The sequence below is a fragment of the Triplophysa dalaica genome, chromosome 21 (genome assembly GCF_015846415.1).
Source record: "Triplophysa dalaica isolate WHDGS20190420 chromosome 21, ASM1584641v1, whole genome shotgun sequence".
Taxonomy (NCBI): Eukaryota; Metazoa; Chordata; class Actinopteri; order Cypriniformes; family Nemacheilidae; genus Triplophysa; species Triplophysa dalaica.
The window spans coordinates 8,007,257-8,021,565 of NC_079562.1; the positions used below are offsets into that span (position 1 = coordinate 8,007,257).

At 37.5% G+C, this 14,309-nt stretch overlaps 2 protein-coding genes across 5 annotated transcripts in view; both read right to left on the reverse strand.

Annotated features, from left to right (window-relative positions):
* The window catches only part of ndrg3a (ndrg family member 3a), a 29,345-nt gene extending 21,903 nt beyond the window's left edge, over nucleotides 1-7,442 (reverse strand). For both annotated transcript variants that reach the window (XM_056734549.1, XM_056734548.1), the window contains exon 1: nucleotides 7,286-7,442. The gene's annotated coding sequence lies outside the window, so the exon portion shown is untranslated. The remainder of the gene's footprint in view (nucleotides 1-7,285) is intronic.
* A 137-nt stretch (nucleotides 7,443-7,579) lies between these two features.
* On the reverse strand, nucleotides 7,580-14,176 carry phf20a (PHD finger protein 20, a). 3 transcript variants are annotated; one of them, XM_056734545.1, is made up of 17 exons: nucleotides 14,063-14,176; nucleotides 12,958-13,058; nucleotides 12,699-12,876; nucleotides 12,299-12,383; nucleotides 12,138-12,214; nucleotides 11,567-12,050; nucleotides 11,317-11,367; nucleotides 11,090-11,224; nucleotides 10,940-10,987; nucleotides 10,386-10,832; nucleotides 9,991-10,086; nucleotides 9,626-9,807; nucleotides 9,380-9,470; nucleotides 9,091-9,295; nucleotides 8,590-8,935; nucleotides 8,361-8,514; nucleotides 7,580-8,273 (listed from the first exon to the last, which is right to left on the reverse strand). In XM_056734545.1, exons 2-17 carry the CDS (start codon nucleotides 13,038-13,040, stop codon nucleotides 8,131-8,133), a joined length of 2,805 nt encoding a protein of 934 aa, XP_056590523.1. In that variant the 5' UTR covers nucleotides 13,041-13,058; nucleotides 14,063-14,176; the 3' UTR covers nucleotides 7,580-8,130. The 3 variants fall into 3 exon arrangements, with proteins under 3 accessions (XP_056590523.1, XP_056590525.1, XP_056590524.1); XM_056734547.1 differs by having other exon boundaries at nucleotides 12,999-13,058; nucleotides 14,063-14,151; XM_056734546.1 differs by lacking the exon at nucleotides 14,063-14,176 and adding an exon at nucleotides 13,347-13,463.
* Nucleotides 14,177-14,309: the final 133 nt, after the last annotated feature.

Consider the following 14,309-nt stretch of genomic DNA (forward strand, 5'->3'; position numbering starts at 1 on the left):
ATTAGGATGGGGCTTTAAAAAATGCAGACAAATCTTTAGTCTTTTGCATCTTTATGAAGCACAATTGAGATTCATCAGTCGTCAAATGAATAGATAATCAATAATCTACTTACAAGAGCACCAAAACACACAGGCACAAGTAGAGCATGGGGCATTAGATGGTGTTAACAAATTAACCTGCTTTTATAAACGACAGAAAATAAATTGCCCATCTGTTCGGACAAGATGTGAACCAGATAAATGACTTCCTGCTCGCACAGCCATAAATAAAGTCCAAACGTGTAACGTGTCGTGGATTCTACGCCTAGTGGATAATATCCTGCATCAGCAGATAAGGGAAATCCCACAGGGATGAGAGAATCAGCCTGAAATCCCATTCAGATTTTATGTGTGCAAACCCTCTGTGCTTTTTTATTTCTCAACTCGTTGCTAGAATCTGTAATGTATGGAAAGGGATACCATAATATCAATCCCACACTGGGCTCCAATAAGGCAACGTTTTAGACACCAGAAATTCTTTATTTTCTTTATGGTCCTCACTTTTTGCTCAGAGACATTATCATGCGGCAACAGAAAAGGCCTCTTCATTTAAAAGGGGAGAAATCTCTAAAAGCTCTCTAGGGATAGTTCACTCAAAAATGAAAATTCTGCCATCATTTATTCCTTCTCATGTTGTTCAAAACATGTATATGACTCTTTCTTCTGTGAAACACATATGCAGCTGCTTTGAGAAATGTCTCAATTTTGTGTCATACAATTGAAGTTAATAGGGGCCAATGCTGTTTAGAAAACCAAACAGCACTGGCCCCTTTTAACTTCCATTTATGACCAAACTTTGGTTATCAACTTCCTTCAAAGTATCTTTTGTGTTCTGCAGAAGAAAGTTTGACATACAGGTCTGGAATTACATAAGTTTGAGTGAAGAAAGACTTTTCACTTTTAGTGAGCTATGGCTTCAAGATTCACCTCAAAATGAGGCGGATATGGTGCCATCCTGATCTTGCACAAACGCGTATGTGTAGGCCTACCGTTCCTATAAGTGGCTTAACCAAACACTTTACAAACAAAGTGAAGTCATTCGTTTACGAGTTTACCAGAAAAATTATAATTTGAACATGAAAAACTGTCCATTTTCTTAGTCCCTTATTGGACAACACGCACACCCACGCATCACTCCCACGAATCAACCAAGGGCGGGAGAAGGAGCACGCACACCGTGACTTTCACTTGTGTGCATGAGAGAGAGAGCACTAGGATCGCGAAGTTCAGTTTGTTTTGTTTTGTTCTGCATTTGGGTAATAAATGTAACATAAATGGTGGATATAACGCTGGATTTGGAGATCGTTTGAAACTGATAGATGGTGCAGTCCCAGCGCTAAAAGATGCAGGACATGAACCACATGCGGTAAGTGAAACTGAGTCATATGTCTGTGCTTTGTTCTCAATAGGTGCGCACATGCTTTAGTTCCACCTCCCTCCCCCGCACGCATCGTATGTTTTCGGAAATAGTCCGACAACTGTAATTGTCTTCTATAAATGTGTTTAAACTAAAGACTCCACTGATATTTGAAGGATATGATACTATTCTGTAAGTACTCAAGATGAACATGAGATATGTAGAAACTGTTTGAGTTATGGCCACTTAAAGACACCCGGCATAATTTTGGCCAGAGATTGAGGCGGCACGAAATTTGACAGAGACGGCCACCTCTAACTTTTCTATGTAAGAAACACCTTGACAATGGAATTAAATGCTTCAACTAAAAAAGAAAATGATCTCATAATTTTGATGTATATTACTTCCTTCAGCACAAACAAACAATTTTATATTGGTCATATTTCATTAAACGCAATACAAGTATAGGCTATACAAACTATACGCAAAGCCTTGCCATCACATCTGGGAAATAAGTCAGTAAATTTGAGAAAATCTTGCGAATGCGTCACATGAAATACTGATGTGTGGAGGTGATTTATAAATCACAGGAGGTCTCCAGGTAATACTAATGCCATCCGAAAACTGTGAATGGTGCTAATGTGTAACCTTAAAGAAGGCTCCATCTACAAAAACTGCTACCCAATCAAAACAGTGGGCGTTTACTTAAAAAGTCTTTAATACGGCACGCCCACTAAAACCGATCGTCTGTAGAACTGGCCACAAAACCAGTGTAGAAAATAGCCTATTACTTCTTGATTTGAATGTTTTTGAATGTAAAAACCACGCGGACGTTATAACTAGACCTCATTCAACAGTATAAAACAATAAACAAAGTCATTTCATGAGACCTCTAAAACATTATCATGTTATCATCCTATATGTTACTCAAATTGATGAAGCTCCGAAAAAGCAAATACCTCCATCATTAAAGCAATCCAAATGACTAAAGTGGGTTAATAAGTAAATGTATTGAAACAATACAATTGTGAGAAAAAAAAATCATATTTTACTTAATGTAGCACCTTAAAATGCAGATTTTAGCACTTATTTTAAATACGGCGGTCTTCAAATCAACAAAGTGCCGCAATTTGACATTTTTAGCGCTCAACGTCCTATAACACTAGCTGCATAACATGCCTGAAAATGATCTGATTGGCTAGTTTATATTGAAAACACCTGGTTGTAATGCCTATTGAGAAGATTCAAGTGTCAGGCTGTGACAGCTAGTGAGAGAGGCTCTGATGGACAGCACAGAGCTGATCAGTGGATCAACATCTGTCAGTAAAGCATCAGGCAGCTATACCAACAGACATACTGTATCAAATGTCTAAACACATCACATTCATTTTTACACCATCTGACAAAGATTATTATTAAAAACACCTTAGATGTTTCAGGGTATGAATAAAGAGCTAAGGAGACCATAACCTGTATTACTTATGCGATGAAGCTTTAAAAGTAATAGTGCAAACTACATCTCAGGATTCAACAATAGACTAGAAAAAGACTTGAAAATAAAAGCAGCTCTTGCGATCTGCCCGAGTGCAGAAACACTATCCGATGATGATTTTGATAGAATTGCTTGAGACAGCAGGCCTGTCTGAGCCAACAGGCAGAAGCACAGAAACCGAAAATAATGTGGGGGAGGGTGGTTATTGGAGATTTATAAAAACATGGCACAAAACCAAAGATACAGGTTTTGGACTTCAAGTGGTTTGGCTCAGGACCAAGACAACCACATGATAGCCACACAGTCCGTGCGAGAGGCCAGCGTGAATGACCTTTAATGCTAATAAGACATGGTGACATTCATTAAATGGGCTCAAGCTACAGGGTATGGACCAGTAGCAGAGATTACATTAGTATTTACACTATTTATTAATATTTAGCATGACTTTTATGTAGCTAAAGCCATTTATTTTATAATTGAATATTTTGGCAGGTGCTCCAAAGCTGTGGATGTGGTGTGCAGCACCAATGTCACCCTATCGGAAGCTCCGCTACAGGTGTGGACTGATTAATGAGGACCACATCTTAAAATGCAAAACAAGCAAGTGCCCCTCGTGTTGACGGCAGAATCCAGAAATTAAGGTCACTGAGAACTCTCATAAATAAGGTTATGCTAACAACAGCTTTAAAAAAAAACAGTTCTACAGTGTTTCCGCTCATAATGAAGGTTAAAGGTCCATTGTATGAAATTAGTGGCATCCTGAGGTGAGGTTGCGAATTGCAACCAATGTCTCATTCCACCCTTCCATTTCGATGCACTATGTTGGCTGACACAGCACTAAGATGTCATCGTGCCTTCTTTGCTAAAGGAGATAACGTATTTACAAAACATGCTCTTTAGAGGCGAATGGCGAATTTCATGCAAAGGGACCAACGGTGTTTGTAGATATGAATAGCTCATTCTAAGGTAATAAAAACATAACGCTTCATTATGTAAGGTCTTTACAGCTCTGAAGAGATAGTTGTGTATATTATATTTCATTTCTTTCAATATATACTGCAAAATATACCACTAAGACTTTTAAAGCATAGAAAAAGAGACATGCAAAATAGGTTACTGAAAACCCTTAAAGGAGTCATATTACACGGCTTAAACAAATCTTTTGTTTGTTTTAGATGTAAATGCATGCATGCATAAATGTGCATACACGATTTATGGTCTAAAATGCTGTATTTTCATTCATGCATGTGCTTGTTTGTATCTCCTCTTTGCCCCGCATCTCTGAAATGAAAAGCTCAAAGCTCATAGCTCTGAAAAGCGTGGTGTGCTATGATTGGCCAGTTAACCAGTGCACAGTGATTGGTCAAATACTGCAAGCGTGTGACGGAAATTGAACGGCTCTTACCATATTGGGAAGATCAGGTTCCAAAGCAATTGTACTGACAGTACTGACTTGAGTATATTTGGGCAGTCTTAGTCAAATCATACCACGAACTGACGTAGCTTGTGGGGGTGTGGTTACACGAGGCGTTTCAGGCAGGTCTGGGTGAGCGTTCGCTTTAAGATAGAATGGATCATTTGTTCCAACACTTACATTTTTGCAATTTTACGTGTCTAACACATGCATGGGCAACTAGTTACACACCAAAGACACAGAAAAACATGCCATATGAGCCCTTTAAAATTCAACAATTGATTGCTTAGTGACTAACAACATTGATGGGATGTTTGCTTCAATTGCTTGCTGTTCTCACTTCCAACTAGATTGCATTTCAGAAACACACTCAACAAACAAAAACCAATTCTCCATGTGCTGTTTAGCTATAACAATATGCAAATGACCAACTATGTGTTCTGTTCCAAAACCTTATTGTCTTTCTAAATAACCAATTAAGTCTTTAAAGATCCATTGAATGACTGTCTCTAACCTAAATAAATAAAACCTGTTTACTTTGTATTAACACAGAGCTAATTCTGTAATTGTATACCATCATTGAACCATGGTACCACAATAGTTTTTTATGGAAAGGATTAGAGAGTTTTGACAAAAAAAAATTTGGTATAGGGTTGGGAATTGAAAGCTAAGGATCGGATACTTGATACTTTTGAATTCCTGTGTGTGCACATTTTCAGAAATGTGCATGTGGTAACTTGTGATCTGCTGATATCTTAATTAAAGCCTTTATAAAAATTAACCATATTTTTACTATAGTATTTGATCACAAATTCTTACTATCGTACTTTGTATGGTAATGCAAATTGTAGTAAATCGGATAAAACATGGTTTGTTATGTGTATATATACACACAAAACGGTGCTAAAAAAACAGGCAATAAGCAGTCTAAATGACAATTCAGGTTAATATCTAAACTTTGTTATCAAAACTAGTAATCAATAACCAAAACCTGAATTAGAAATAAAGAGGTTATTAGAGATATTCAAGATAAAATTCTAATTATACCCAACCTTAGTAGTAAACAAATATACATTAGAAAACATAGATATTTTATCTAAATGTTGTTGAAGCCGATGAGCTTTTCATGCTGCATTATGTCTGAAATACAATACAACCGAGAAGAATAAAGAGTTTCCAATTGCTTTACAAAAGCTTCACAGACTTCAGATTTGAAACTTGCAGTACGAGACTGTCTGGAGATGCAGCTTGGAATCTGTCTACATCACACAATAAAAGCCTGATACCTGCGATTCCGAGATCTTCTCCACCTGCACCAGGTGCTCATAAGATATATGACGACTGCAGAGGAAGGTTAGATATACTGCTCAGTGTATTACAATAACAACATAGAGGACTCTATTCAACTATACATCCATTTAAGCAACCACACTACATTACATATTTTACCTTTTAAGCACACACACACAAACCAAAATCATGATGATGTACACTGAATACCTAGGAGACATACAGGAACTGTCAGTCTAACACCAAGATCTTCCCATTATCTCTGTTAAACCGTATGGGTTATGCCCACTGGCACTTGTGCTATTCCAAAGCTCTGATAAGCTGGGGTTTTGAGATAGCACACTCAATTGAACTGAAGCATTGCTTAATTAAACCTCACTATTCCCAAGAGACCCAGGATTCCCTGTCATGTCTCTATATTTCCACTGGAACAGACGTTTTCTCTCTATATACATGCATTTAAATGAATAATATTCTTTAAAAATGATTTACAAATTATCTGCCTTAAAAGCAAACTGGACAACTAAATGTAAGACATTTGGCCGTCCATAGGTAATCATAGACCTTTACTGGCGATGTAACGTATACTCATTAACTAGAACTAATGAAAGGAAGCATGGTAATTTAATTTCCCATTTGTAATATCTGTGTGGTGATACGAAGAAGAAAATTCCACTGCATTTCCTTCGAATACAAGACAAACAACTAATGATTTTAAACAACGGCTTGTTAAACCCAAATCATTCAAATACATGTTCTGTAGTGTGTAAGAAACAGTTATCTACAACAGCAACGATTGTATGTAGGTAAACAGATTCCAACAGAAGGATTACGATGAATGTCTTTGGGACCCTGTTGATTCTGACAACAGGTTAGTATTTTTTGTTTGTTGTGTCAACAGTGTGTTGTAAACTGCCACATTGTCAGATAATGCCAGACAACACACCTGCGAGCACATGGAGTTCACATCAGCAATACTGCGACCTTCCCATGAGCAGGTGACCGAGGACAATGTCATTTCTGTCATGCCGGAAGTTGTTTCGTACGTTAAAAATCGACCAATTTACGCAACTTAAGCGATGGCGTCTAATAATAAGTGTTCATTTATTGAAGAACGAAGGTTTTTTTAAATAAAAAATATGAAGGGAGGTACTTCAAGTGAAGTTATAACAAAGTATATAATTTCGCTGTTGACTAGATAAATCAATTTTCAACATACTTTTTCTATGTTTTAACCATACTACACTACATACATTAGACATACTAAATACATATTAAAATACTATGTAGGATGCAGCTGGCCCTCTTTATCGGTGTAAGAGAAGAAACAGCTGTGAAAACTATGAAATGTCTGGAGAAACGAATGGGAGTAAAAATGCCCCTCAAAAATTATTTAAAAACTATAAAGTTTCCATTTCAGTTGACATGTTATAAATAAGTGTCTAATGTATTTTTATAAGACAAAAAACGATCTAAAATAAATTAAAGGGTCGTTTTAATTTGTGTTAAATTATTGGAATAATTGTTGTCCCAGACAACCGTTAAAAACACTGAAACCTCTGAAAATGAACTGATATAGAAAATATAACCGACACTAAAATCCACATTCGTATCACATCATTTACATCAGTTCTGAACACCATTTTGCATTAAACTGTACATACGCAATTACGTTATGATGTATTTAACTCACCAAAAAGGGGAAAATCGTTACTGACTTCTAAAAAATCCCCCAAGATAAGGTTTGGGTAAAAAAAGGTTGATGGAGATCGTCGTCTGCTCGCTTTCTCTGTTCGCAGTCTCTGCCAGCCGTGTTTAGATGTCACTCTGTGGGCGGGGCTATCGGGACTACACACAACGCGCTTGGAACACCCCTGTGCACGTAACGTACCGCCCCCGTGAGGTGATGATATCAAATTACCCCTTATAGATATTTATTTTACACAGTTTTTAAATATAATGCACAAAATACACAGTAGCATGAGCCTACATATTACATACCTTTATTTAAGGGTCTCATATTTCAATGGAATGACGACATGTTAAATATCGAAGCAAATTTTCTAGACTGTTCTACATAGAGAGCATCGCATTAGGTGAAGTCAAAGGGGTATTAACTCGTCAAAATCTCCCCAAGACTCTAGCCAATATTTGAACATTGTGAATACAAAATTGGGCTGCAATTTAAAATTAATTTAAGTGACATATTAAGCATAAGATCTTATACTGAAGCATTGTGGGGCTTATCTTTATCAAAACATAAACACCTTACAAATGTATGAACTATTTAAGTTTGGTATGCACAAGTTTGAGGTGGTCTGTTTTAAAGATTAATTTTCTTTAATTAAATCAATTAAAAGAAATTGCAGCAAGCTGTGCAAGTGATCAGTATTAGTAACTGCTCTTTATTTCACAATTACTGACCATGTCCAGTTTCACATTAGTTTTGTTCTTTGTCTGTAGTCCAGAGTCTTTTGTACATGCCCTGGTTTCAACGTGAGGTAGTCCTGTGATGACGTTAAATACTCTCTAGCGCCCTCACGTGGCACACACCAGAGCAATCTGCTGCACTTTCCCCAGTTTATTAAGTAGCTGTTTGACGCTTTGCTTGAGTTCAGGCAGACGGTCCAGAGGCTCCGGCGGTTCCAACTCACCCGTGCAGTCCAGCCAGTTTTCAAGCACTGAAAAGGCAAAAAGTTTATGAATTAAATTTTTTTATTTAATTTGAAGATAATAAATCAAATCTTTCTGTGGATCATACGGCATACCATCAAGCTCTCTCTCGATGAAGTCCATCCTGTCCGTAACCTCCTCCTGTACAGCCTCTATGTGCTCCAGCAGGTTGATCTTACACTGATGCTGCTGAGCTCCGCCCATAATCCCGCCTCCATCAGCACCCACCTCATGCTCCTTTCCTACTTCCTACAAAGTTACTATAGTTAAGGTCAATTTTTTTTTTAACTTGAACCATTGCATTTTAGAAAAGAGGGACCTCACCTTGTTGTGGTTGGACAGTTTATTACAAGAAGTACTTAGTGTTGGTTGGATAGAGTGTTCATTCTTTATCATGCTGTTAGTGTTGTACAATCTGTCTTCTACCTCCCATGTCTTCAGTTCCAGCCTCGGCTCCAATACCTGGTGCAATGCAATTGGCTTTTGGTAACAGTGGTCACTGCTAATATAATCCGTGAAGGATGACGACAAGAGCTCTTTATGTAAACTGGTTTCTGAGGATGCTGATGAGAGAGTTTTTGAGTCTGAGAGAGCAGCACTTTTCATCCTGGATCTCCCAGCCAGTTTCCATGGCTTCTGCCACAACTTGAGGTCTGGGTGTGCCTGGCTCCTGTAGTAAAATAAAATGCTCAAAATTACTCCTGAAATAATATAAGATATAGATAATGCAGTTTATTTGCACAACAACTTCATCAAATACACAAATTCTTTCACTAAATCTCTTTTGTCCTTGAAATTTATATGATAGAGATTTGCATCGCTTACTGCAGGACGTTGATTTTGAGCTGTAAGCCATTGAGCACTTCCACTACATGCTGAATATCTCCTAACAGCTGATGAGTGGCTGCGATCTTCTTGCTGTTCTGTTGGGAGTAGTTCTCCAGGAAAGAGAGACCATAGATATGACCAGTGTTGAGCCAATCTCTGTCATACCAGTGCTGGTAACTCGATCTTTTACCTCTGATTTGTCCTGAATAGAGAGACAAACACACACACACATTGAAATATACAGCACACAAATGCGAAATGACACAGAGTAAAACATGCAACCAACCTCTGCAAATAAAGCAATTATATCGTTCTGGAATTTTGTCTTCGAGGAATCCCATACATGTTCCATGCTGCCAGTATAGACATACTTCACACTGAAAGAAAAAAAATGTAAAAACAGTAAATCTAAACATCATCTTTCTTTATAATAAAATGTATCATCTGACTCGTGTGTTCCCTAAGAATGGAACTCATGACATTTGCCCTATCCAACCAAATGCTTTACCAATTGAGTTAAAGGAATGCTCACCTGTAACATGAAATCATTTTCCTCTTCCACATCACACACGCATCGAACGTTTTCTCTACTTCCTGTTGATGAGGCAATAGAGCTGCAACTAAGGGGTGAGGGCATGATGGCCAAGTCGGTCCCCATGTCATCATCACTCCACCCACAGCTGTCAGAGGACCAATCAGAAAGGCTCTCTTCATCTGGACGCAGATCATAAAACATGATGTGAATGATATGCATATTTAGATTTTCTATAAAGAACATAAAACAACATGAAAATAGTGCAGCTATTCTGTGTTAAATAGATATATAAAGATTTATCGCTCTTTAAGGAAGATTTCACAAACCACCAGATGGCCTTAAACAAAAAACTTTTTTTTCACCTGATGTGGTCATTCTCATCTTTTTATTTTTCTTTAACTTGAAATGTAGGAAATCTCTCGACCTCTTTCCTTTTAGCCTGCCATATTCCTTCACACCTGCCGAAAGCAAAATCGTGTTAATGCTAACGGTTAGTGAGGAATGAGGAGACAACAGCGAACATCCCACATGACATGGCCTTGACTTCTTCATGCCAACTATTCATCACCACACAACTGAATTTATAAATCCTAAGCAAGAAGAAATAAATACTGGGTGCCTTGAAATGTTTTAACAATTTCCTCAGTTGGTGCAGGTTATGTCAGACGGATGAGAACGTAACTATATTATATTTAGTAAATGCATATTTGTTAAGTTAATGGTAAAACATACTATGACTGTTGTGGCTTAGCCATACCTATTTCCACATATCTCTTCTCTCTTTCCTTGTCGAAGCATCTCTGTTCATTGTTATCCAGTTTCTCTCTTGTCTTCTTTAGTGAAGACCACTGTTGATAATTTTGTGCACTGAAAGCAGGGGGAGCTGAAGAGCGTCTCTTCACTCTCATCTGTGCATCAGTCCCTTTGTTCACTGGCACAGTAGACAATGCAATGCACCTTTTCTTAGAACCATTCTGATTATTAAATGCTTTTTCTTGGCTGAAAACATCAGTCTGGTTGCCTGTGTTCATAGCGAGATCATCATCTACTGCACGAATATCTCCATGGTAGTACTTCATATGATAATGCAGAAGTTTTGCTTTGCGGAAGGACTTCGCACAGCCAGTAGCACTGCATTTATATGGATTATGGTCCAAGTTGATAGAGAGTACTGGCGGTGGCTGGTTTCTAACAACTCTGTACACTAAAACAGATGTAAACCTCAAGTATTTTATATTTCTAATATTAATATACATTATCATAAATACAAAACAGTGATTCTAAGTTTGATACATATTAATTATTACTCACATGGCTCTCTGCTGAAGCGGCTTGGGTTGTGAAAAGCTTGTTTTCTTACTATGATTAAAAACATATGGAGTATTTAAAACAACATACCAAGACTTTAATAAGAGCTTACATAGTATATATCTGATTTACAGATCGTTGGTGGAACTTTACCTGTAGGTTTGGGAGTGTCTGATGTGTTATTGGAAGGTTGGGTCAGAAGTGAGGGTTCAGAATCCTGTCCATTTCCTGAAGCTCTCTGATTGATTAATTCAGGGGTGGACTCGCAACCATTATGAAAACTTTTATCTGGAGGAAAGATGGGAACAATAACAAAATGCACCATCTACCACACTGGCACCAGTATGTACCTTTTCTTATTAACAACATAAAAGCCAAACCTGAATCTGTCTTGGATTTTTTTCTTCGTGCCATTGAAATTCTCCTTTTGCCTATTAAAGATAAAATTTTATTTTTTCAGGTATTATGACACTTAGTACATGGTCAAGTGAGAAAGGTTAAATTAAAAATGGCAATGTGCTTAATGATTTTTTAAATTAAATTAATAGTAATGTTCAATAAATTGGTTGAATTTTGACATTGAAAAAAAACACAGTACTCTAAATAAAATGAGTTTAACCGTGTATGTACCTCGAACCCGGTGCCTCTGTGACTTTTTGTCATGAGGAAAACCTTCAATATCCTTTTCCTTTTGTTCTGCCTGGACTTCTGCTTCCTCAATCCTGTTTACCTTTAACATCCCCTCATTAAAATGAATGCATGAGTCCAACACCATAGCGTCGTCCTCTATCTTCACCGCAGTCTTCTCACCTCGCCGCTCATGCCCTGAATCCTTCTTCAGAAATGACTTGCTGTAATTGTGTTGCCCTATTTGCTCCAGGACTCTCCCTCCTTCTTCATTTTCCTCCTTCATACTCATATTTTCCATCACATTTTCCTCATTCTTACGGCCAGTGCTCCTGCCTTGGATTCTGCTTTTCTTCTGGTCATCTTCATTTCCATCCCAATCTGAGACTTCTTTCTCCTCTTCCCCATTCTCATGCATTTTATGGACATTATCAGGTTTTTTCACCTGAGCTTTCTCTCCATTTCTGTTGGATAATTTCTTTCTTCTCTATTTTGGAGAGAATAGGGGAGGGGGATGAGAGGAGAAACCGTGACACAATGTGAAAGGAATTAAAATTAAAAATGCAAAATGAACCTCTCTGATGAACGGTTTGACATGTATTCCTTTGACTGTCTGGATGACACCATCATAGAACTTTACGGTGTAGGATGCTGTGGGACAATTTTTTTTAAAATGAAACATATTAGCATTTATATTTGAAGAACAAGTAAATTAATGAATGCATCAAAGTTTACCATCTTTATTGACAGCCAAGACTTTAGCGGGATAAAATCGACAATCAGACCAACTGGCAAGAACTTTTTCATTCACATGAAACCCCTGGAACAAAAGTAAAAACAAAATGTATTAACTAACAGTCTACAGCATACTGAACACACACTTGCGTGTAAAAGCGCATAGCAAACAATGTCCTTAAGTTGTTGTTTTTCTTTAAAATACATTCAAATATGATCAAACACACTTCATTCGTCTAAATGTATGCGATTTATCGCAACTTAGCACAGATGTGTGTTTATCCAATAAGAATTGATTGAGGAAAAAACGAACACTACAATCAATGCAGCATCCTTTTTTATATGTAAATCTATCCTACATTTACTTTGATATACTGGGATTTTTGAGCTTGAGACTCACAGGAACAATGTTGTCCTCCTGAAGACCCTCTCTTCTCAGTTGAACTCTTTCTCTTTCCATGGCTCTCAGATAAGGACTGGTCCAGTCAAACCACTCATCATGGCGATGACCCCACTGACGATAATGAATTAAAACTTTCTCATCATCATAGTCAATCTTTTCAATGTTGGCTGCATACCTATGAGCAAAAATACAACGATAACTCAAAAACAGAGAGAATGTTTAAATGGCCCAAAGGAAAGTGAAAAAGGGGACTTGCCAGTTCTTAAGACTGTCCCGTGCTTCAAGAGCAGCGCCCACCTCAAATGTAATTCCTCGTCTGTTAGGTGGTATTTTGCTCATAATGTTAACAACTCCCTCCTGCAAAGAACATCACAATTTTCACTTGCCCTTGACAAATAGGTCTTCAGCCCACTTATAGTTCTCCCCAAAATAAAATATATATTTAAGAAACAAGGATTACTTTGAAGAACACTGGAAACCAAACAACGTTGCACCACATTGACTACTTTGTGGATGTACACAAAACATTTCTCAAAATAACATTTTCTGTTCCACAGAATAGAGTTAATAGGATACAGATTATAAACAACATGACAATATAAGTACTAGGAATAACTACTAGAATGAGTAATGACACAAACTTACTATTAGAATGAGTAATGATGCACATTACAAACCACGAAATATTGAATTCAATTACAATACTTTGCATCATGAGAGGCATCGTTCGCGGAACCCCTCCTAACAATGTTCAAGTCACTAACATTGACAATAGAAACAATAGAAAGATTTTACTTTAATACTTCACGATATTCGTAGTACATAAACATCGTCCAGTAAACGGTCTTGTGGGTAAAATATACGTGCAACCAAAAGCAGACGTTTTACAATTTAAAGGAGTCCGAATTATTTTTTTCCCGAAGACACGCCTCGCTCTTATGCCTTGTGTTCATCTTTAAAGTCCCCTTATTTATGCTTGACCCTTAGCTCCATTTCACTTAGAAGAAAACACATTCACGACTGTTCAAAACAGTTTATTTTATAACCCTTGAGTGGGCAGCATGTTTCTAAAACACGACCACCAGACTTCCTGGCTGATCCACACCCTCCATCAGCAGAAGAAGAAGAAGAAGAAGAATGACAGGGATAACAGAAAAGCGCGAGTAAATGAACACTCCTACAGATTTAAGCTGTTAAAAAAGATGCATCTATTTACACAATTGTTACAACGTGTCACTTCGTTCCCATACGAAATGTGTAAAATGGGATATTTTCTAAAAAAGCGTTAATTCAATAGTAGCACAAAGTCTCGTCGATGCCAATACAGTACTATGAAATTCTACAATATGAGTTAACGTTACCTTGCAATGATCTCCGTTTTTAATATAAAGGCAATGCGTGTATGTATTACAGCGTCTTTATCGTAACCACGTTGTGCGCGAGATGAGCGCATTTACTATTATCCAGTGTGTTCGATAGACTACCGGGTATGAACAACGGTGCAACTGCGCATGCGCGTCAGGTCTAGATAAATACAATTAATGTCTGGTAGTTTGTGAGGTACAGTAATACAAAATAATAAAAAAACACGTTCGTTTAAGTAATTGG